Source organism: Brachionichthys hirsutus, chromosome 17 (assembly GCF_040956055.1).
Source record: "Brachionichthys hirsutus isolate HB-005 chromosome 17, CSIRO-AGI_Bhir_v1, whole genome shotgun sequence".
In the NCBI taxonomy this organism is placed as follows: Eukaryota; Metazoa; Chordata; class Actinopteri; order Lophiiformes; family Brachionichthyidae; genus Brachionichthys; species Brachionichthys hirsutus.
In genome coordinates this window covers 9780598-9805329 of record NC_090913.1, presented here as the reverse complement: position 1 = coordinate 9805329, position 24732 = coordinate 9780598, and the positions used below count along the sequence as shown (strand labels likewise).

The window sequence follows — 24732 nt, the reverse complement described above, 5'->3', positions numbered from 1 at the left end:
CCCCCCCCTTCTCTTCCTTATCAGGCATTGGTTAGCGCTACCTCCCCCGCATCTGTTTAAAACCAGGCTGCCGGGGCTGTCTGGGGGCTAATTACTCTGGGCTAAATAGCCCCCGGTGCCAGCGGCTAACGTGTCTTAGCAGATGGGCGCTGGTGTTGCAGGGCAAAGGGGAGCATGGCGTCACGGGATGGGAGGGGGAAGGGGGCGCGGGGCGCTAGCGGGTACCCTGGAAGGTAGGCATTGTGCCGCTAACAGCTGTGCAGCCCACCTAGCATCAACCGGCGTCGCTGTAGCTCATTCCTTAGCAGCAAAACCTCCGTTGAGGACATTTTACAAGAAAGAAATGTCTCACCTTGATCTTTTTTTTTTATGATGATGATGATGATATATTTATTAGATAGAATGTTAGAGTACAAGTACAGTCACACAGTAGCATGTATTGTATTGCTATTATATGTATTGCTATTATAGAAACAGCTCAGGCCTTTTTCTGGGCACCACTTAAATCAGGGTTTAGCATTAGCCGGTGTCGCTACATGGTTATGTGTGGAATAACGGAGTCGTTTTAGGTTTTGTCTGGACGCCAGAGCAGGTGAAGGGGATTTATTTTCCAGAAGAAGTTACTAAAGGAGATGATCAAACCCGTGTGGGTTTATTTACAGCACCCTGGTTGCTTGTGTACAGTTTCCGTGAGGAAACCAGCGGATCACGGCGTGTCCTTTATGCAAGTCTTCAAGTTCAAATATTTAAATATCACCCAAAAACACGCCGTTGAGCGACTCCTACAGACGGCGTCGGAGGAAAAGACATCCCATCACTGGCGTGCCGGGCCAGCGGTAGAAAATTAATCACATTTTAAAAAGGACATGAATGAAGTCCGAAGCGTCTTTTTTTTATTTCACTTCTGGAAGAAAGTTGTGAGATTATGAAGAACTGAGAATATGAACCGCATAAAAGAATACGTCAGTAGTTTCAAAATGTTTGCAGCCTTTCTCCTTTCAGTTCGGAAGTGAATCGAATGTTAATTACTTGCGTCCATCCTCACATGAAATGATGCTCTGTTTGCTAAATTAAAGCCCATCGCAGCAGACGTTCCCGGCTCTACGACACAGCGGGGCGTTTCTGTACAGTATTTATGTTAAGCTCCTCACTGTTCTCACCATCCTCGTCATGCCCCCTCACTGTGACCGCTCCCTGACCTCCCCCCCCCTCCGTGTCTCTGCCTCTCTTCATCACTGCCTGATTCCCGTCACAGAAATGCAGAATTCATCCCTTTCCCCTCCTTGCTAATTGTCTTCTTTTCCTGGATGGCCAGTTTCATAAGCGGACGTAAAAATTCACAGAATCACCGACGCACTCCAACGTTCCTCCGCTTTATATCGGATCCGAATGTGGACTAGCATCGGGGTGGGGGGGGGGGGTTGAGGATCAGTTGCAGGAGCAGCTGTCTGTGAAGTCTGCAGGCGAGGCTGCTGTGGCTCCCACATGACACGCAGTCTCCACACTGCAGCCTTTGAAGCGCCTGAACTCTTCACCCCTGTCTGAGCAGGTCGGCCAGAGAGCAGGAGAATAGAGCGATAGAGAGTAAGAGTGATGGGGGGGGGCAGGGATAGAGAGATGTGGCATAACAGAGCAGGGAGAAGGGTAGAATAGGATCATTGGGGTGGGGTGGGAGGTTGTCATTTAGGATCCAGCCACTCCCCCCCCCCCCCCCCCCATCTCCTCTTTCCTCTCATACCCTCAGGTGTTCTTTTCCTGCCGCTGTTTGACTATTTCTTCCTCCTGTTTACCCTTCCTCGTGCCTCTCTTCCTGTCTGCCTCGCTGTGTGCGTCGCGCTGGTGCAATAAATAGCTTAGCATGCGTTAAACCTCTATTAGGAGGCTATTTCCTGTCAGTGTGTTGTTTCAGGGGTTGTGAGGGTGCATTCTCAGTAAAACGGGTCGATGTACACCCCCCCCGAGGTCAAAGTTTCATTTCCACCGGACCGGTGACCAAATCACAGACGGGGGGGCTAGCCTGAATGCGTCGCAGCTTTGGTGGTTGCTAGTGAACGACTAGTGAGCAGCAGTTCGGACCTTGGAGGGACAGAGAAAACTCTCCAGTTTCACTGTATGAACCTGGAGCTTTGGGATCAAGATCAAGAAACCACAGATCGCCGTTAGAGCTGAAGTATGTCCCCTCTGGACATGCGACTCTGTGGGACTCTTGTGTCCCGTCTACGTCCTGCCCTGCGGTGCACGGGACAGCAGCTGTGCGTGTGTTTTTTACAGTGCAGCATCCCACTCAGCCTCCGTTGTTAGGGTGCTGATCCAGTGATGGAAGCCTGCATGTCCCTTGGTTGACCCTCACAGCGCGGTGCCACCCCCCCCCCCTTTGGCCCTCCTGTCTCTCTCCGCCTCCTCTCTGCCCCGCCAGCAGCTTCTCCGAGGTTGCCTTTGGCCAACTCCGGCCACCTGATTAAGGGATTAGCGGGAGCTGATGGTTGTCGGTGCGCCCCCCCCCCCCCCCCCCCCTGACTGCTGACTGCGACCACCAAACCAGACACCTGGACCTCAGAGAGGAAGCTAACGCCGACGCAGTCCGTACTGTTGACGAGCGTCTACACAGATCCGGTCCTCGCTGGAGAGAGGAGGGGAGGGGTGGCAGGGTTACTGTCTTATACCCCCCCCCTGCTGTAACCTCCCTCCCCCCTTCCCACTGCCCCTGATGCCCTGCCAAATTCATCCATCCTATAATCGTTCTGAGTTGTCATGTCAGCGGTGCGGCGTCGGACCCGCTGCGCCGCCTTGTCTCTCGCCGAGACGCTTCCTCCGGCCATGGCTGCAGTTCAAACACGAGACGCCTTGAATTTATAGATATGAAACCAAGTTCAAGCAAGGTTTCTTCCCTCCGTTGTTCTGGTATATATTTAAATGCTTTTCCACGTACAACAGTGAAGCTCGTACTTCTATCGCCGCAGTTCAATCCAGTAAATGTTAGCCGTGCAGGCCGTTGGAGAATCAACGGAATAGCTCTGCATTGAGGACATATTTCCCTCCCCGGTTCCCTTTTAATACTTTCCTATGTTTGAATTCTGCACAAGCGCTCGGAACATTCCAAACAAAATGCCATTAGAAATATTTTAGCCTCCGTTCTTCACCTCATCTTTTTTGAACTTTTTTACGAAAGGCGACTCGACGGCTGTTTTTACCCGGCCGAGGCCGTTGTGTGCCGAAAAGCCTCCAAGCGGGGACACTTACTGCACGTCCAAGCAGGGACACTTACTACATGTCCAACAGTTATTATAGACACACAGTCTTTGTTTCTTAGTTAGCAGGCAAACTGTTTCAGCGTCTTTCCTGTTTGCTGCATGAGCTGCTGGAGCCCCCAAGCGAGAGCCTGACCTCCGGATGGCCTCGTGCCCTAATAATTACGTAGCAAGATGCCGGCCGGCTCAACTCCAGTTCAGTGGCGCGCCGCTCTTAGTTTTGACTGATATTTGGATTTCTCTACTTCACGATTCTCCTCATGCAGAATCTTCCCGGATGCTGAATTAACATCCTTGTTTTTAATTTTGCTTTTTGTTTCCTTTGTGTTAATTAGCAAATGCTCTTTGCACCCAGAAGTATGTGACCACGTTCTTGTTTGATTATCTGCTGCAGAGAACAACAAAGACGCCCAGCACCAGAAGGTGAAAGTGAAGGCAGAGCCCATGGAAGTGGACCCACCCGCCGCAGAACTCGCCCCGTCTGCCTCTCACCTGCCGGCCTTCAGCACTTTAGGGGCGCGCGAGAAGCGCGAGCCGATGGGCGACCTCCCGGAGACGCTGGGCCGCCCACAGAAAGATCTCTTCTCGCAAGACATATCGGTCAAAATGGCCTCTGAGCTGCTGTTCAAGCTGTCAGGTATGTCAGGTGTGCGCCGTTCTCTACGCGGCGATAGGCCCACAGCATGCACACACAGGAATACATGCTACCCCCCCCCCCTCCCCCCCATCATGAAGTTTGCAAAAGGTTCTCTACCGGCTCCGTCTTGAAGTCAAGGACGTCTGACGAGTTGCTGCTTCTTCCCTGCGTTGCCCTGAGAGTGACGTTGAAACAACAGACAGCTGCGTGTGTTCTTAGATTAAGGCAGAGCCATGAGGCGGAATCACGGCCTCTCGGAGAACAGTGGCCGTGAGGAGGTGTGTCCTCCTGCACTGAGACGCCGGGTCCGTCCCTCCTGGGATGTCTTCGCTTAGATGCCGTACAGAAAAGAAAAAAAAAACAAGCATGTGTAAAAACCTTTTCTCCACTTGCTCTTGCACAAATTCACACGTTGAGCGTCTTTCTTCCACACACATTCTTGCATGCACACCTTTACACACACACACACAAAGCCCCATGGGGAGCGGTGTCTCCACAAATGCCCCCATCTTCCCTCCTACCTCTCCTCTACCCCCCCCCCCCGACTAATTTTTAGACATGCCGGATCAAGCACACTTGGCTGCACACACACTCTCTCTCTCCTGCACTTCCCCTCCCTGCCTTTACGTTTCTCTCGTGCGCAATCTCCATGGTAACGTGGAAAGAGACCTCTGTCCTTGGCAAGCGGTGTGACGGAGTGGGGTGTTAAGGGTTGTTGGGGGGGGGGCTACACGGTATGCCCACCCACAGAGGCCGCGGCATCGTCAGCCCGATCCTACCCCTCAGAACCGGGCTTGAATGCAGCGGGGACTGGGATCCAGTGGGCCGCCGTCACACAATGAGCAATCAATATGAATTACCCAGAGCGGCGGGACCTGAGACGCATCAGCTGCAAGGTCGCTGTGAACACGAAGACGGTCGCAGCTTTGAAATTCACTCCATCGCGTCGCCTTGAAACACGGACGCGTGCCGTACGGCTGCATTCTCGGGCGTTCGGTGTAAACGGTTCTACAGCTGAACGCTGAAATCCTCAAAGACGGCAAGCGGCGCCAACGTCTGATTTAATAGCCGTCCCTTCAGTTGCCACTTGAAAAGCCCTTTTCGTATTCAAGACGCTCTGGGATGAATTGGAATCGGACGGCCGAGTCGTACAGAACAGGTACCGAAGCCTGATTCGTTGGCGTGCGGCGTTTACTCGGACGCCGTCTGCCTCCACACGCTGCAGACTCTTGATCGATTGTAGACGATATCATGATCGTAAAGCTACGATGCTCCTTCGGTGCCAGCAGGAAAATAGTCGCGGCTGCAGGAGATTCAGCAGGTATCAGTGGAGTTATTGGCAGTTTTTAGATTCTTCTTTGTACAAGTACTCGGAAGTGGGTAAAGGTGTTTTTCGGTGTGTTTTTGTGCAGCTGTACACAAACGCATATGTGCCATCTGCGTAGCCTAATGCAAATCTCACTCGCCACGTGGATCCTTTTCTAACTCTTTTTGTGCTGGTGCTGTCAGGCCAAACTTCAGGTCCATAGATCAGCAGGCCACCGCCCGAGACTCCCACTCCTCCAGATGGCCGCTGCCCCCCCCCCCCCCCCCCCCTAGCAATAGCAAACCTTCACTTTACTTTACTAGCAAGGGATATGTTTCAATACACACATAATATTTGTTTTCAGTTTTCAGGGCGGTATTAGAGGATGCTAATTAGCATTCATAATTGAAAACGGATTGCAAATCTGAAAGTAAATAGATTGTACAATAATATATATATATATATATTTTTTTTTTTAATGTGACGATACACAATGATTTAATTTTATTTCATTGCCTTTTCAGAAAAAGTCAGCAAGTCCAACAACCACAAGGACAACAACATGGTGGGAATAAACAGGTGAGTCCTGCCTGTTCTTCTCAGATGTAGATATGAATATGTTGATCTCAACGTCAGCATAGACTCTAAAAACATGCCGTTCGGCGCCGCGGCAGACGCGTAACTGTTCGGTTGTCCCGTGTCCATGTTTCAGTCCCTTCCTGGACGAGTGCTTCAGACAATCACCCCTTAACTCGCGCTCCAAGAGCTCGTCCCCTGCAGAGGCCAGCTCTTCCACCAGGGCAGCATTTCATGGTAAGATGCGTGTGAGAACGCGCAAACGATCCGTGCCGTAGTCGACGTATCGATGCTAGCGCTGTGCGGCAGGCGCAGAATGAACGGTCGCCGGTTTAACGGTCAGTTAAAGTCTTCGGTCATCTTCTAGGCAGAATTAATGCCTGGAATCACGTGCAGATGAGTACATGCATGCCGCAGCATCTAAACGGTTGCCAGTTTGAGCATTGATCACAAAGGCTACCAACCGGGAGCGTAACGGACAGAGGCCGACGCTGCTGCATCATTCATTGTCCCGTAGCTCCAAGGACAGTTCTTCTGGCTGTAGCGTTTATAAATGCTGCTATTCATTAGGCAGAGATGCTCATCATACATACGGCGCACACGCTGTGCATGCATTCATGCACACTCAGCCCCCCCCCGCCCAGGCTTTATAGAGCCACTCGACATTTTGCTGCGGACGAGGAACCCCTTTTAAATCCGAATACGCAGCCACAAGGACACATCCGACTTAAGCACCTCCATCGTTACGTGATCGCTCCTATTTCGAGCCCCATCCAACCTTTCTGTACTAACCCCCCCCCCCCCCCACCTGAAGTGGAAGCCTCGACCCAGGGCAGCGCCCCTCTTCCCCATCTCCCTGGCCTCCCCTCTTCTCTGGCATCCCTGAACTTCCCTCCATGTTGCTTTGGCAGTGAGAGATCTAGAGGTTAATTAGCTTGTGCCAGCTTTGCCTGTCCCTCTGCCATTTAATGAAAATCTGATTGGCTTCTGAGTGTCAAGAGTGTCCTGAAAGTTAATTCGCCCACCCCACCTCTGCGCCCCCCCCTGTGTGTTTAAGCTTTGGATCCAGCCGCTGCTGCTCGCTCTTTTATTGTTGTACAGTTTCGGTCTTTTTTGCTGCTGCACATGTGCCTGTTTACGCCTGCTCTTAATTCCCTTTCACTCATTCTCCTCTCCGAGGTTTGTTGGGCTTTTGGAAAAGCCTTTTTCTCGTCGTCGTATTCAGTTGGTTTCTCACCTTACATGGGAGTAAACCAAAAACTTAGAAATAACTTGTACTTTTAAAACGTAATCGACAATAAAAACATATTTTACTGAATAAAAAAAAAGAAAATGCTGGAGGGCTTGTTCTTTATAAACGTGTGGACAATCCTTAAACCAAGAATGACCCAATAGCTGAGAAGGAGTTTCTGTGATATGGAAGGTGACCTCTGGCGGTTATGACCTTTTCCGCCACTCTGGGGCCTAGAACCATCCTTCATTTCTTGTTTTCATTTTTCCATTCCGTCTCTAATCGTGCTAATTAAACCACTGAGCACTTCGAGGGCCGTGCCACTCCCTAAACTGGCTTAATCGTCAATGCGTCTGCCGGGTCGCGGCCCGGAGCTGCTGCACCGACCAGAGGATTCCCTTGTTTAAACTTCTGAGTTTAATTCTTTTATGTTCTGAGCCGACGCCGGAAGTCCAAGACAAAGATCTAAGATTCTCCGAAATTGGACACACAAGGCCGCGAATTTGGAGAAAGGAAGTTGCGGACAGCTGATCGAAGAAGCAGATTTCAGCTAACGCAGGAAGTCGTAGGTCGTATCTCGCGTCTGCGGCTGTAACACTCACATCTGGGTGTGGGACACACTCGGACAAACACTCTGCAGCAGAGAGGTCTGCAGATGAAAGGATAAAAGGCATTAACAAAAGCAGCAACTTGTCGTTTAGCATTTTTCCTCAACAAAATGAATCCCAGTTTGGTCACCAGCAATGAATTAAACAAGAAAACTAGAGGGTATGAGTTGTGCCAAACAGACGGGAAGAGGAAGAGACGGCTATTTAATATTGGTCCGACAAAGAAATCAAATCGCCTGAAAACCCTGAAATGGCATTTATTTCTGTGAGGAGAGAAGAGGTGCAATTCTCCTTTGGCAATGCCACAGCGCCGCCCAGAAATTAAACTCATAAATAAATAAAAGTTACTTAATGGTAGAACTTGATTTCAATAAGCTCCATTATGTGATGTTTAAGAAAACGCAGTCAAGGAACTCAATCAGTTAAAGAATATTTCTATATTCTAACGAATAAAAGGCCTTTGGTCAAGGTCAGACTCTGCGTCGTATTTTCCTCACCGAGTAGACGGAGGGTGTTAAAATCCAGGCTTCCTCTGCCGACTTCATAGAAGCACGTTTACAAAAGCACCACCTGGTGAATTATTTGTTGGCCCTATTCACTTGGTGAAGTTAAATAGAAAGCAGGTGCTTAAATTCTTCTGATTCTATCAAAAATCATTTTTGTTGCCCCATTATAACACTCGAAGTTTGAATTTTTGAATTTAAAAATCTTTCAGTGAGGGACCCATAAAGGGTTGAGGTGTGCGTCTCATTCTTATTTTGTCTTTCTCTTGGGCCCATTTGATCTTGAAGGTGATTTTCAGGTCTTGGGCTGGAGGCAGAGACAACAGTGTAAATCTGGTTTAAATGCATTGTTATTGGTGAGGGGGGGGGGGGGGGCTGCAAGCTCCAATATCAGACATTGATTCACAGCAAAATGATAAGAATAATAAAGAAATTACAAACACAGACACGCCTCCCCAGATGGCTTCACACAGCGGGCCGAGAGGTGGAGATTGAGAGGTGATGCTGACGCTTCAGCTGTGCACCGAAACGGCTCGCCTTGCTCTCCCCACAGTTCAAAAATACACCTGCGTGCACCTTTTAGGCTGCTGCCACGTTCTCCCTTATTTGTAGCGTTTGTGCTAAGCAAAGCTAACTGGCTGCTGACTGCGGCTTCACGTGGAGTGAACAGATGAGTCGGTCAATCTTCTGATCAAACGGTCATAAAGCACAGGAGCATTCTTCATGGTATTCCTTCGTGTGTATATGAACGGAAGATGGACCCTCTCCTTTATTCTACCGCTGTTATACACTTGTTATAAACGCTCCTTGTTTCCTGCCAACATTCTTTCTAGTGAAGGAAAACAAAACTTTCATGGCACCGATCTGTGGCCGATTTGTGTCGACGCTGAATGGCTTCTCGTGTTTTTATTTTTCATTTTATTTGACAGACTTGGAAAAGGATGGCGGCGAACCGGGAAACGGGATGGCCCGGTGGAGGATAAACGAACAGCTCTTCCCCTGTCCCGTCTGTGGCAAGGTGTTTGGTAGACAGCAGACGCTCTCCAGACATCTGTCCCTACACACAGGTGAATGAACTCGCACACATACGGCGACGTCGTCGGCGTATGTGCAACTACCTTTGCATGCATTTGGTAATGTTTTTTTTTTTGTGTGTGCTGCATACAGTAAATAAGGCTTACTAGACTAGATTACCCTTCCTTTAAAGGGATCAAAGGGAAAACTGGCCATCTAATTACCCAACTACAAGGCTAAACTAACACTCGTGGACTCTGGGGACGTCCTCAGGAAGGAGCCGTATACTCCCTCGTGTCCTGATTTCGATGTTTACGCACTCGGCCATATCGGTCCATTCTTCTCCTCCCTCTCGATCTCTCTCAGGTCATCAATAGAAAAGTATCTCGTTTGAATATTAATATTTAAAGCAAATTAAAACCTGGATTAGGATGCAATCTTCAGACTTAATCACTTGATGCACAAATGGAGACTCGTGTACCAACTGCCCCCCCACACAATTGGACATGCTCTCACATTGTGTGTGTGCACACACTGCACCACACACTGCACGACACACACACACACCATCTGAGAGTGTTGGCTGTGAACAGCTTGGCCACACCACAGAGAGCAGAAGCAGGGGCATATGTCATTGTGATGGTCTTTTTGGTTTCCCCGGCGACATAAAGGTTGCCTGGCTTCATGTCCTTAGGGCAAATGGTGTGTGTTTGTATGTGAGAGGGGGGGGGGGGGGTGTTGTCATGATGATTTGATGGGCTTAAAGATTTTTTTTTTTGTATCTTATCCTGTTGACAACTTCATATTTTCACCATGTCGTAGCACCCAGAGGAATATTCAGGCACCTCCCCCCCCGAAGGTTAGCTTTTGTCAGACGTCTCAGGGCGTCTTGCTTTTCTTTTCCTTTGCGTTGCATCGGGGGGGGTTGTAAGCCTCGTGTCAAATCAAGGTTCTGAGAGTGACTCCGACTTAATTGAGATATAATCCGAGATAATATTTAGAGTAACGAGAGGTCTCGTGTTTGTGTGTGTTTTGTTGCAGAAGAGAGGAAGTACAAGTGTCACCTGTGTCCTTACGCAGCCAAGTGCAGGGCCAACCTCAATCAGCACCTGACCATCCACTCGGTCAAGCTGGTGAACACGGACGCCGAGCAGATCGTCAGTGCTGTTATAGCCGACTCTGCAGAGCGCAGGAACTGCCCCTACTACTACAGGTAGCGATGGCACGCCGACGCACAACTGATCGATGTCTCAGGCCAACGCCAGATGATGTCGCCTCTGTGTATTGATCTGCGTCTGCTGCTCCCGGTTACATATTTTTTCTTAGCTTACCTGGACTGGAGAGCTAGCCTTTCTTTAGAAGTTAAAAAAAAAAAAACTCAGTAATTAATGAGAATTTTGTACGTTGGTATATGAAATTGATATTCCCAGGTGCTAGTTAAATTCCTGTAGTGTTAAGTCAGTCTGAAAATCAGTAAGCTCTACGCCCTCCAGTCCAGCAGGGGGCGGTAAAACACGCTGCTGTCAATCTCTTAGTCAGTTCCGGTGAGCAGCAGGATTTATTGATTACAAGAATAGATATTTTAATGTATCCTTTAGAGATGCTACCATATACTTATTAATAAGTCTTAATGCTAAGCTAACTGTCTCCTAGCTGTAGCTTTATATCTATCATCCAGAAAATCTTGGATCTCAATCTTCTCGACGAACTCTCAGCAAAAGAAAATGCAAAAACCACCAACTGGCACTTTATTCATTTATGCAGACATGATATAACACTAAAGCTGACGAGTCTCCCCGTGCCATCTCTGCCGTCTCCCGTCCTCTTCCTCTCTGTCCTCCGTCCAGCTGCCATGTGTGCGATTTCCAGACGGAGCTGAACGCCCATTTTGTCAGCCACATGTCGCTCCATGTGGACAAGGAGCAGTGGATGTTCTCCCTCTGCTGCAGCGTCTGTGACTACGCCTGCATGGAGGAGAGCGACATGAAGAACCACATTAGTACTGGGCATGCAGGTACGGAATCCCGAGAACGTTCCCCCTTTTTCTCGCTTGAACCGTGAATCGATCACTTTTTCCTTTTCCCGACTCGCTAATGAATCGCGCCGGCTCGTTTTTTTTTTCTGCGTGAGCGCGGTTCTGCAGGTGAAAGTACCGGACCCGGGGAAAGATGATTTATGGAGTTCATTTTCAGAATGGTTCTCGCATGTTGGGAGTGGGTGGCAGCGTGCGCACTGTGGCGCTCCTTCACAGCTCAGAATAGAATCGCAGCGCAGTACTCGGGGCAGTGACACATTTCTCTATTGTTTTGGCTCTGCACTCAACACATCGGGTTTAAAATTAAAACGGATGACGACCTGACATTCAGCTTCAAGGTTGTTGTTTTTTTTTTTTTTTTGAGACTTGCATCTTTTTAAATGCTAATAATAATCCGTCCATTCTCTGACAACAAGGAGGTGACGGATCATAAACGCCATCCGACTGCATTCATCCCACTCGCTCACGCGGCACTCAGGATTAGCCTGTAAATGGCGTTAGCTGATCACTTCGCCACATCGCTTCCTCTCATCATTAACGCTGAGAGCTCCGTAGTCCGGTTCTGACAAAAGCATCCTAGACTTGACCCCGCCTCTCGGCCTCAACGCGAGACAGACGGGGAAACTATTTACACAAAGAGCTGAAAGGGGAAGATGAAAACAAGCTCACACACACAAACACACACACACACACACATTTCCTGGGTGTTTTACAGCTCATTCTGTGCCGACTGAAGGATGACGGCCTTTCAGATCCGGTCGGGGTACCGAACCGGTGAAATAAAACCCGAATCGCTGTCTGATCGCTCGCAGGCCGCGCTGGAGCCTCCTGGATCTTTGCTGTGTGTGAGAGGAAATCACCCGAGATGGTTTAAAGATGTAGTCCTGGCCCAGTTCGGAGGGTGCTGAAAGAAAAGGCAGCGGCGCGGCGCCGGGTTTCACACACGGGCCTCCTCCGGCCGGCCTGCGGCGGATTTATAAACCTGCTGTGTGAACCCCGACGGTCGACACGAGTGTTTTTGTCTAAAACCGCTTTGTCCAGTTTTATTGCTGATGTTTTGCTCTTCTTTCGTTGTACTAGTGTGTGTGTGTGTGTGTGTGTGTGTGTGTGTGTGTGTGTGTGTGTGTGTGAGGGTGAGATAGACTACTGAAGGGTCTTTCAGAGGCCACAGTAGCCTTGTTTATCTCAGAAGGTTGGCCCTTATCGTGCTTGAGGGGGGGGGGGGGAATCGATAGGCCTTGGGTCCTCTGGAGATGAGGCGGGTTTACGATGCCACCCTGGCCCTCAACCCGACTTGGCATTTATCTCAGTCCCGCACAAGATGGACGCCATCAGCAAGCATGCACGAGTACGGGAGAGTCCCCTCACGCCGCTCTACGCGCCCCGCCCCGCGCCATGCCCCACGCCAGACGGCTTTAATTGGTCCGGCCCCTGTTTGTTCAAGCGTCTGCACCTCGGAGAATAAGGTGTCAGTTGAATCCCGGAGACCTGAAAAAGAAAACGAGCTGGTTGTCAGGTCAACTGTGTGGATGTGCAGGAGAGGAGCTGGCTGAGCTCAGCAGGGAGCCCCAGCTCAAGATGACTCCTTGTGAAGACGGGACTCCCCCTGGTGAAGCAGTTGGTCCCCCCCCGTCGCTTACGTTCTGTAGCATTATCCTTTTCAGATGCTCTAAGAGGAGGCAAGTGTATGTTAAATACTGCAGAGGAGGAGATAAAAGCTTCCTCAAACCGCTTCAGCGCTGTATTCAAAACGCCGCCTAGAATGACCCTGGTATATTTAGATTCCTTTGAAGGCAATTAATAACGTCGTCTTTTGCTCTGTTCGTCTTCGTGCGCTGTGTGTGTGTGTGTGTGTGTGTGTGTGTGTGTGTGTGTGTGTGTGTGTGTGTGTGTGTGTGTGTGCGCGCGCGTGTGTGAACATATTTGCAACCGTCTTCCTCCTAAAAAGATAAATCAGCCATTTCATGATCGGTGCAGCCTCCCTCCTCTTCCTCCCTCCTGAGTGAAGGCCCTTTGTTAAGCCGTGCCCTGCGTGCGACGCTCCCATCATCTTAGCTCCTTCGGCCATGACCCGCTCTCCTCTTCCCTCCCTCTGTCCCGCGAATTGAGAGCGATCAATAAAAGCATCTTGATTTGACTGGCAGCAGGTTCTCGCCGTGGGCGGAGGGCTGCCTGCTGGTATAACGTCGCCATGAATGCTTCCTCTAGTACGGATTTCCTCCAACGTTGCCTTCAGTGCCGGCCGTAAAGATCTGTCCCTTCTGTATCCTGCCAGGTCTCAACTCAAGGAGCCCCCTCAGCGAGACCAAGAGCACCTCGTCGTCTCTCTCGGCCCTCAGCGATTCACTCAACAGCTCCGAGGGCGGAGACGTCGCCCACGGTAACGAAGAACTCAGGGGCCTGCTCGCCCCCGCCCCCTCGGCAGGGAACCAGTCCAGCACCGGGAGCCACTCAGGGTCAGGAGCCGAGGACAAGCCTGACAAAGGCAAGGGGTCGTTGGAATTACTCCCGCCAAAATAAAAGCCTCCGAAAACTATTTTTATGTAACCTGCCGACTGTCATGGAATGAGGATTCCAAAGTGGCTGAATTGATGCACTTATTGCCCCCCCCCCCCCCCCCTCGGCCTACCTAAAGTCAGTAAGAAGCTCGCAGAAAAAACAAAACATAGAATCACAAAAATGAACCAGATTGTGTCTTGATGTTCGTCCCTCATCGTAACAAGCGGCGAGAGAAACTCAGTTTTCAGTTTTTAAAAGGCATCAAAGTATAATTACCGTCGTCTTTTGGATCTTTACAAGATTAAAAATGTCTTTTGTCAGAACGCCGCTCTCGCTGGGCGGCGGCGTCAAGCAGACGAGGGATCATTCATTAGTACTTTTGTCACTTAGAAATGCACATTCACTCTGAACAAACGGGTTCTGGAGTCAGAAATGACACATTGACTTCGTTCATTTAATGATGGACCTGCTTGTAAGCGACCTCGTCTCCGCTGTTCTTCCTGCTGATCAGGAGGAGCACTGCTCACTCTGTGAAAGCAGCCATCCGGGGGGGGGGGGTTCCTCATTTATATAATCCCAAAAACGTGACCGTCCTTTGGTTTGACCTCGATCTGTCCCTCGTTTCTCCCGCCGCTCCGACGTTCCGGTCTTGCCGATCCGCACGTTCTTCACCCGCCTCTCTTCTAACCCTCCCCCTCAGGCTTCGAGTGCGTCTTCTGCAATTTCGTGTGCAAGACCCGCAGCATGTACGATCGGCACCTCCAGATCCACCTCATCGCGCGAATGTTCGAGTGCGACGTCTGCCACAAGTTCCTCAAGACGCCAGAGCAGCTGCTGGAGCACAAGAAGTGCCACGCCGTCCCCTCCGGAGGGCTCAAGTAAGGAAAGCAAGTACAGACAGAGGCTCCTAACTCTGCCCGTCCTTCCCCTCCCTCACCCTTTTATTCCACTGCTACACCAAAGCACACGCCATCCGTACGCATCCATAGACCTACGCCATCAGCGCGCCGCTTTGCTTCCTGTTTCGATTTGGCTCCAAAGATCAACCCCCCCCCCCGCCATCTCTCGCCGGTTTCACTAGACGATCACGCGTGTTAAACTTTCATCACGTGGCAGAAACACCGAGTCAGGATCTGGAGATCGCATCCGACCGCGCGGCTTTAATCGGTTAGCTTCATCTGCCGTCGGCGTCTCGCGTGATCCGGATGCTGCGGTTCGCCCCGACAGCCCCTCCCGGCTGGCTGGGGGGTCGGGCATGCGGTCTCTGGATCTGCGGCGCCTGCGAAAGAGCGAAAGGAGATGTAAACAGGCTTTGCCTCTGGGATTTGTTTGTGCAGACACACAAAAATAAACAATATCTGATGAAACCTGCACGCCAGAAACGTGACCTATCGTTTATGTCGAGCGACCACACCCTGACCCCCCCCCCGTCCCACGCGGTTCAGTTTATGCTGTTTATCACAATAACGGCGTGACACAAAATCAAATTCCGGCGTCGCCGTTTTTGGCAGCTATCGATCGGGATGAACGTCCAACACCTCATTTGCATAAATGTTTAGTTTTTTTCATTTCAAGTAACACACATGCCATGTTTCTTTTGCTTTCCGGCCGCTCCCATTGCTCCGTGTGTGCATGTTGACAACCATCGATTGTCATTACGGTGATTTGCCTCATCTTGTCGCAATCGGAGATCTATTCTGCATCCCTTTTTTGTTTCTGTGCAGCCGAGTGCAGTTGGGACGTCAGATATTAGTAAATATCGCCGCATTTCTGTAAAAGTTAAAGAGGAAGTTGAAGTTAAAGTTCGCTGTCAGGCTCCATCTTCAGGCGTTGCCGCTAGCTAGAGGAAATCGTAAAGCAGCATTTGGATTCTGGAAAGAAGGACCTTCTTTGCTATTTGTTAAAACACAACGTTTGTCCCAACGAAATATTTTCAGTTCAGGTTCGAACCGCCACGTTTGTTTCCGTTTGTTTCCAGTTGTTTCCAGATGGAGGCGGAGTTTAGCCGAACCGGCGTGGAAAGAATGAACGGAACTTAAGGGCTAACAAGTCGTCAGTAAACTTCTGTTGCCCACGTTTTCTGACCCTCCTTCCTTCCTCAGTTTTTTTTTCTGGACCCCGTGCGCCTTCGTTTTCTACACTCGAGCAATGTGGCGTGTTTGTGGAACTGTAGGAGTTTTGTAGCGAGTGAATATTTCGAGGTTCTTTTCTGAGGTGATTCTGTTCTGCAGGGTTTGTGAAGCGCTTTGGGGCCCAGAGCAGATGAAAGGTGCTATTTAAATGTAAGTGCCACTCCATTCCTTCATTTCCCTTCATGTCCTTCTGCTCCGATCTTTTCTCCAGCCCCCCCTCCTCCTCCACGCACACACATATACCTGTTCACTTCAGCTCTCCTTCCATTAAACTACCACACATACCAGCACACACACACACACACACACTCTTTACATGTCCTTCTCCTTTTCATCCTTTTGCAATCTAAAATTTCAAGGTATGTTTTGTGGTTTGGAATCTGCACTGCGCCTTTAACGGCTCCTCTGTGTGTTCTCCTCCCCCCCCCCCCCCCTCTCCTCCCCTGTTGTCGCATTACCCAGGTGCCCTTTCTGCATCTACTCCACCAATCGTCCAGCGGCCATGGAGTGCCACCTTAAGACGCACTGTAAGATGGAGTACCGCTGCCGCATCTGCCAGGGACTGTGGCCCGACCAGGCCTCATTGGAGGCCCACGTGCGCGGGCACCGCCTGGGCAACCACTACAAGTGTGAGCAGTGTGGCTACTTGTCCAAGACGGCCAATAAGCTGATCGAGCACGTGCGCGTGCACACGGGCGAGCGGCCCTTCCACTGCGACCGCTGCTCTTACAGCTGCAAGCGCAAGGACAACCTCAAGCTGCACAAGAAGCTGAAGCACGCGCCGCGTCAGACCTTCGGCTGCCGGGGGTGCCCTTTCACCACCGCGCACCCCTTCGTCTTCAGCCGCCACCTCAAGAAGCATCAGAGCGGAGGAGGGGGTGGATCGGGTGGAGGCGTGGTGGAGGAGGAGGAGGACGATGATGAAGCAGGAGAAGAGGAGCCGCCGCCACAGACGGGGGGCTCGTCGTCGTCGTCGTCGTCGAAGAGCCTGCTGTTCGGCGGGGGGGGTGGGTGGAGCAGCGGAGGGAGTGGGAGCAACAGCCCCCTCATGAGTCTGACGGCGTCCCAGGCGCTCCAGTCCGTCGCCCTGTCGCTCACGCTGGGCAGGTCCTACCAGCAGGGCTCCGCCGGCGCCCTGCGCCGCCTGGTCGGCGCTAACGGCAGCGGCGGCGGCGGCCCCTCCCTTTTACCCGCCTCCTCCCACCATGTGTTTGAGCAGTACAGGAACTGCGACCGGGCGCACCTCACCCCCCTCACCACCCTGGTGACCCACAGCAGCCGCTTCACATTCCACTCGCACCTCCCCTCCAGATGGCGGCCCGCCACGTCTCCGCTCCTCTTCTCCCCGATCTCGGCGTCCCCCTCCTGCTCGCCACCCTCGCCCACCCCCCACAAACACTCCTTCCTGGCCTACCTGGGACTGATGGAGAGGGCCAAGACTGTTTGACCTCGCCCCCCCCGCCTCCTCTCCTCGCTCTTTCCCCTCGGTCCTCGGACGGCGGCGTGGCGCTCGGTCCGCTGCGGCGGGAGCGACGTCTTTTCCAATCGGACCAGCAGGATGAGCTGGACTCCAGAAACAGTAGAATAGAAACAAAACATTTATACGAGAAAAAAGGCTGTACATGCTAAAAATGCATTTATATCAGAAAGCTGCTTTTCTTATCAGTTCTATAAATTGAAATACTGCTTCAAATACTATTTTGGGGGGGGGGGGGGTCCCCTCTTTCTTTCTTTTATGTTTTTAAATGTCTGAATGAGCCGGACTCGGTTGCATTACCTGAGGAAGCTAATGTCTCTCAGTTTTATAGATATATTTCTTGAGTCGTTTGACGAGATAAAAAGTCGTTAAAAAGGCAAAAGAAAACTTGCAAGTGCTCCATTTTCGTGCATTTTTGTCGACGGCTATTATGCGTCAGAATAGCATGCCTGTTTGCGTGTTTCAGCTAGCTTTTGGCGTCATTGGAAGCTACATCGGAGCTAGCCTGGAGCGTCGGCCGCGCACCGATGAAACGGAATGCTTTTCGTTGGAAAAGGCACGTTTCCAAAGCAATGCCTCAAACCTCGCACTTACTTATTTATCAGTCTTGTGCATAGTTTTGTAGCCCCGCCTCCTCACCTTTTGGATTTATCTTTCCGTTTATTTTTATTTTTGTATGATGGTGAAACCATATTATGCATAGCTGCTGCCTGACGCCGTCTCTGTCTGAGAATAAATGTCCTTCGAATGGGGTTGCTAGCTGATAGCGGTAGTTTTCCTAAGCTCACACAACAGGAGATAAGCTGTGACGATGTAAATAAGACGATTCGACCTGACATATCGGGACAGGAAGCATTATACGTTTATTACTAATGATTTGATTTCAATATAAAAACGTTGCCAATGGATTTGCACTCGCAGGCTAGAGGAACGGGCGAGGCGCGACTAAAACATTCATTCTTTCTGAGAGCAGGTGAATATATCAGCGCAGCTTCATTTTGCAGATCCGTGTGTCACGCCCACCGATGCTTAGAAGAGATATACGAGATGACCGTTTTCGTGGAGGCGACCGGCTTCCCGGTTAGCGAGCTAGCCGCAGCCGAGGTCACCGCAGGCCGATTCAATGGTGCTTTTTGGAGCTTTTTGTAAACTTTGTGTACAAAGGAAAAAAAAAAACATGTTTCAAAAATGACTTGAATGAATGTATTCTTGTTTTTTGTAGATGAAAATGAAGCGATACAGGAGTGCGAACGGGGACGTCTGCTGTGCTGGGAGAGACGCGTTTGGTGGCCTTTTGCGTTTCTTTTTCTTTGTCGTCGTCTTTTTTCTTCTTTCCTGAGCCTTTTACATCATAAACAGACATGTTCTACTAACACCCATTGTAGGAAGGAACGCTCCTGTAGGTGCGATGAAGAAGCGAGGCCATCCTCTTGTGTTTAATGGCTCTGGCTTCCGTTGGGCCAGTAGATAAGGTACTGCTTTTTTTTTTTTTTTTTTTACCTCCTCTTCATCCCCCCTCTTGGATGTAGCTGGAAAATGACCCCTTAGTTTCATATTTAGGCCTTTCCAGCATTGAAATCAGAGAAAGTACACGAGGACAGTCGAGATCAAGCCCCCCCCCCCCCCACACACACACACACACACACTGGGAACTAAAGGTCTCAGGCTAAATTGTGATGAGCCAGTTTTGCACAGTGCTGCACTTTTTTGATTAAATGAATATGTATTTATCTGTAAAATGCTCAAAAAGAAGTATGTTTGCAAGATAGGGCAGCATAGCGGAAGCATTTTATTTTGAAAAAGCTTTACCCATTATCGATGGCGCTTGTGTTTGTACGCGGTCTTCAAGCCCAGAGTCCCTTATTTGTAAAGGGATTTATTTGTTATTTTCCTTTTGCCTTTCCTTTTGTCTGCACATGCGTGTCGTATTATTTTTTTTCTACTTTGATCTTGTCGGGGTGGGGGGGGGGGGGGGGCGATTGGACAGAGAACGCGACCAAATGTAAATGCAACTTCCTGCGAGATGTGATGTTAGGATCGAATCCGTCACGTCCTCCTCTGGCGTCGCCCCCCTTTACACTGCTGTTTGCCCCCCCCCCCGATGTCTGCCTTGCTGTTTCTGGAATGAAAGTAGCATCTCTGAGACAGACATACACACGTCCTCTCCTCCTGGCTATCTTTTGTACTCTAGTGCCACTTGGTGGAAGGAAACCACCTGAGACTTCTGAGAATGAGTCAAACTAATTGTCAGGGTCCAAAATACGAAGAGATGAAGAGCGTTTATATCGACTCCTTGTGAAAACGTCTGCCTTCTATTACAGCATAGTCATGAATGGCTGCACTTCCTTTACCCCCCCCCAGCCTGGTTCGAGTGTTAAAAAGGCAACAGGGCTCCATCCTTTTTGCGTTTGACTATTCTTAAGCACTTATTCTGTTTACTTTGACCCATTTGTGAGCAGCGCAGTCGTCTTTCTCTCACATTTCCAGCTCTTCGTTTGCCCTCATTCTTCAGCACTTGGTTGTGTTTTAAACTAACCCTTAGTTAGCGTCACGCTGCACAATCGTTTAGCTTTACATTTGGCTCCGCTATCTTATCTGACACTCGGTAAAAGAATGACATGTGCTGTACAAAGCTTTTTTTTATTACTCCGTTGTTAAGGCTGTACAGGGTTGTGACGATAACTGGTAAATAGATCATTTGTACTTTTTTTTTTTTGGTTTTGTATTTGTTTTGTTTATTTGGCATTATTTTATGTTCAACTTGCCAGATTTAAATGTAACAGGATTTGAAAGTAAAGCTTACATCAGATATTATCAATCGTCTTTTCTCTGGTCGTTTTTTATTTTTATTTAATTTTTTTTATGTGTGAATTCTGCACCTCATATAACGGATATAAGTAGTGTGTACAAGATATTTTTTTATATCCATGAGTTTGTTTGTTTTTTGCATGTTTACACGTGAGCTGCTCTGACATCAACCTTGAACCGTGAACACAGTCTTGTGCCTTGAAGATATTTCAGCTTGAAATATAAAATAAACAGCTTATTATTAAATTCGTCATCCACAATTTGCCTTTTGTAAAGGATATATAATATAATCTTTAAAATAATTCAGACAACCCTTCACATAACTAAAGGACACTGGAGTTCAGTATTGCTCAGCCTCCAAGAACAAAAGTATTCCTTCTGAAATCGATTTACGAACATAAAATAAACTCAAATTGTGGCAGCGTAGAAACTCCAGCCGGACATAATGGCGAGTAAAGACTTCAAATAAAGGTTGAAGGTGTTTCTAAAAAAAACATTTATCATTCAGTGGTAAAATAGGAGCAAAGAGTTAAGGGACAGCGCTGATCGTCTCCTCTAATTTATTACGGTGCCTTGCCGTCATAATAAGAAATGGGATCTGCCATTGTGTCTAGCTGGTGTTTTTATTAGACCGATGGGAGCTCTCTCTCTCTCTCTCTCTCTCTCCCCTTGTGCTGTAGTAATGAAAGTTGCAGCACGTTCTCGCCCAGCCAAAGGTTGGCCCTGCCTAATGAAAACAGATGAAGCAGAGATAAAGTGTTTGCCGACATTAAGGGACTCATTTATCACCGTTAGGCCCCGAGCTATAGAACACCTTGGTCTGGAGCGCTCCTTTAACGGGCCCTGCCTCACGGCACCCTGGTGGCCCCGCCGCAGCCTTCCAGGCCGCACCGGCGCCTCCATTTTTGCCTCGTTCTCTTTCATTCTCGTCGCTCCAACGGGCAGCGCTCACATCTTTATGCACGGACCGTCTCCTCCGTTTGCAGGAAGCGGTTTCAGATGTTCAGGGAACTTTTTTTTTTTTATCAGGATTTGGCAGTCCTTGCGGGACCACCATCGCTGCGCCTCTGAAACCTGACCCATGTGGGTTCAACAGCCATCCGACAGGGGGGGGGGTGTCTCCTCTGTGTGCTCGTCTAGCTGCTCATCTCGCCTGTGTAATAATGAATCTTTTTGGCTTTGGCTGTATTTAAAGCTGCTTAATTAAGTTCAAAGCGGCGCTCGGGGGGGGGGGGGGCTGTGTGTGTGCGCCTGCTCGCCTGACCCTCCCCATGAGTGGAAGTGTTGATTAGGAAGTGAGGAGACACGCAGGCACTGCAGGGGGATGGCTATTGATTGAAAGGATAGAAAAACTCATTTGGATTTTGTGATTGGAATATCACACCCGCACACGCAGGCGCCGGTTTTTCCTCATTCCCCAGCACTCCATCCCTGGCGCTGGCATTTTGGTGAAATTATCCTCCACGCCAGGAGTTTTCTGTGATAAGACTAAACATCCCAATAATAGCCCCCCCGCCCTGGTCTGAGCCGTCTGCACAACGCCGACCTTTCGACACCACCTCGCCAAAGTTGGCCGCCGTCGATCGATAGCGTGTTAGCTTTTCTGTTTGAAGGTTCAGGCTGCCTTGGCTTTATTACAGCTGCTGAGAGTCATGGGGGAGTCGTGCACGGCTTTGTGAGAGAGGAGCTCTCTCTTGTTTGCCAAAAGTGTAATCCCGCCGTGACCCGCCGTGACCCTGCCCTGAGAGGAAAGCTGCTTAGACAGAAGTGCTGTCTGTGGGAGCTCCCAGCTGCCTCTCTCTCTCTCTCTCTCTCTCTCCATTTTCCTCTCTACCTCTACCTCACTGTAGGCCCAAACAGCAGGCATCTCCCTATCACACGGAATCCCCCCCCTGACGTAACGACGCTTCCTTTTCTCCGAGTCTCTTTACCTCCTGGTTCGTCTCTGCCCTTTAATTTTTCCTTCATTTACAGTCAACTACATGCCTTCCCTCGACCCCCCCCCCCCCTCTCCTTCCATCCAAAGGAGCCAAGGCTTTGCTAAGTGGAGACAGATCTCCTTTTTTTTTTGTTCAAACAGAGGAAATAAACACACAAAGTCGTGCCATAGACGGCCTTCAGTAACGGACCGCTGGCACACGGGAATGGAGAACGAAGGAAGAAAATGACCTCTGGAATCGATTTGGCATGGGCTGAAGCCGGGGCTGAAGCTGTGAGGGATGGGGCTCCTCTTGGGGCTGATTGATTCATAAATCTATTCATCTTCAAAAATGGCCACTGAAATAAACTGCTGAATATGAAACTGAGTTTATTCGGCGCGTGCTGGAGATGCTCCTTCTCGTGCAAAGCGGCAGCTAGAAAACAGAGATGTCAGATTCGAGTCTGTGTGAAAGGGAGGCGGTGGGGGGGGGGGGGGGGCAAGGATCCGTCCCCGGAGAACCCGGGACAGCAGCCAGAGGGATGATCTGTGTGTCGCTCCCTCAACGCCCCGTGTTGGCGTGGACACGCGTGGCGGGACATGTATTTGCATGCACATTTGGTGCCCAGCCCGGGGGGGGGGGGGGGGGCACAGGGTCACTCTGCACCCGTTTTCCATTCGCCGGGGTGTGACATCACCCTGCGGGGGGGGGTCAGCAGCAATCTTATTCGGGAAACACCGCGGGGGGCGTTCGGAAAGAGAGAGAGAGGGGGGGGGGGGCATATCCAGACTTGGGGTGGCCTGAATCACTGGGGGGTTGGCAGATCATACCCCCCCCTGCTGGGTGCTGCCTCAAATGTAAAGCTACTGCTTGGTCAGACAAACATAGAGGGAGGGGGGCGGACGATGGCAAAGGGCAGAGACAAATATTCCCTGCTGTGATGGAAATTTTCAAGGATGAACTTTTCCAACATCCCCACGCACACGGCCTTGTTCTTTTTAAATCATCATCGTCATGGCAGCGAGGATGCTAAGATTCCACTGATTCAAGTCTTCTGAGATCTGACGGGAGAATATTTAGTTAGGGGGGGGAGCATAACAGAATAGCCCAAGGTCAAGCCCAAACTGATCTGGCTTCTCATTTCCCTGACACTGACCTCCAGGTGACCCTGGGAAGCTGCAGTTTTCCATCACCGAGGAATATCGACAAAAAAAAGCAGCTTCAAAAAGATTAAATGTCCCCGACTGAAACCTTAAAGACTGCAAGATAACAAGCGCTGCATTATTATTATTATTATTATTATTATTGTTGTTATTAGTCTGCATCCCAGAGAGGATTTGCACTGGCGTTTGATTACAACCTGGTTAACACCCCCAATTGTCCCATACACTTGAGCTTTTGATGATTTCCAGGATTCAATTATCCTGAACTGAATTCCTGTCTTCAATCAATTAAGGTCCGAGCTGCTCACTCATCCATCTTCCAATCAGGACACCGGGAATCCCTCCATCTATTCTCATTTGGGAAGGAATGAACAGATCGCTTCCATCCGCGTCTCGCCATCATTTCTTTTCGCTTTTTTCATATATTTTTTTTTACCTTCCTTTGCACTCGTAAATATTTACTTCCAAAATTTTAGAAAAATATTTTTTCCCCCCCCTCGACGCAAAAACGTCTCCTGTGCTTGTGATCATAATATATTCTCCTCAAGCCTCGCCACTAACCTTTTATCTAGAACCCCTTTGTCCCGCTCCGGGGGGGGGTAATTGTGATACCTGATATGAAGGTGAGTGGCGGTGGCTCTAATCATCTTACAAGAATGGCCTCACACAAAAATACACAATTTTGGCACCATCTGCTGGAACCTTTAGGAATATTTAGCTTGTAATAAAGCACACAATTAAAAGGATTGGTAATAAAAAATAAAAAAAAGTCGGAGGCATAAATCACAATCGCTCCAGACATGCACGGCCATAATTCAAGATTCCTTAACAGCAAATTCTTTTTGACAGAAAAGCAAAGGCCTGTTTGATTGATGAACGCAGCTGTCCAGCAGCTTCACGCCGCTGAATTAGAGGAATGAAGCGGCGCAGACATAGTTGCCAAGGTGCCCAGATTGTCATTTAACCCTCATTCTGCCCCCCCCCCCCCCCCCCCCATCCACTTGCTCATCCCTGCAACCACCAGTGTGGCTTCCTTGAAAGGTTTCCTTGAGCATTCCTTTGAATGTAAATACCAAACTGTGCTCTCTGCTCAGACGGGTTCCGTTTGGTGCTTTATCACCAACACTTTATCATCCTCTTACATCGGGGGGGGGGGGCACTTTGGTCACATTTAACATCGAGGCGGATCAAACAGGCCTCCCACACTCGGGCAGCGTTTTACATGCGGCAGCAGGAGGAACTTCAACCTCAGCACCCTCACCCTCAGCAGTAGTTGTCATTTCACTGAGTAGCTTGAGATGCCTTCATTCAGGGGGGGCTGCTATATCTTTTCTTTATAGCCCTTGTAATATTTCTTTTCTTTAAGGATGGAGGCATGTGTGCATTCGCTGGCACAATTTCCTATAGAGCCCCCCCCCCCACCTACCCCCCCGGAGGAGCCGGGGAAAGGCTACCACAACAATTACACTGACAGCTCTTCCCTAAAAGTGCACTTGATTTATTTGATTTAGCTAAGATTAATGCCCCCCCCCCCCCCTCTCAGAACAGGCCTGTCTGAGATGTGCAGGAAGGCACG

The 24732-nt window shown here is 49.7% G+C and overlaps 1 protein-coding gene across 1 annotated transcript in view; it reads left to right on the top strand.

The window, feature by feature from the left end:
- The window catches only part of znf827 (zinc finger protein 827), a 25843-nt gene extending 8607 nt beyond the window's left edge, over positions 1-17236 (top strand). The window contains 9 exon segments of the mRNA XM_068751050.1: positions 3604-3885; positions 5716-5770; positions 5904-6004; positions 9039-9176; positions 10165-10336; positions 10971-11137; positions 13434-13643; positions 14358-14535; positions 16252-17236. Coding sequence (XP_068607151.1) covers positions 3604-3885; positions 5716-5770; positions 5904-6004; positions 9039-9176; positions 10165-10336; positions 10971-11137; positions 13434-13643; positions 14358-14535; positions 16252-17236 — 2288 coding nt within the window.
- The last annotated feature ends 7496 nt before the right edge of the window (positions 17237-24732 follow it).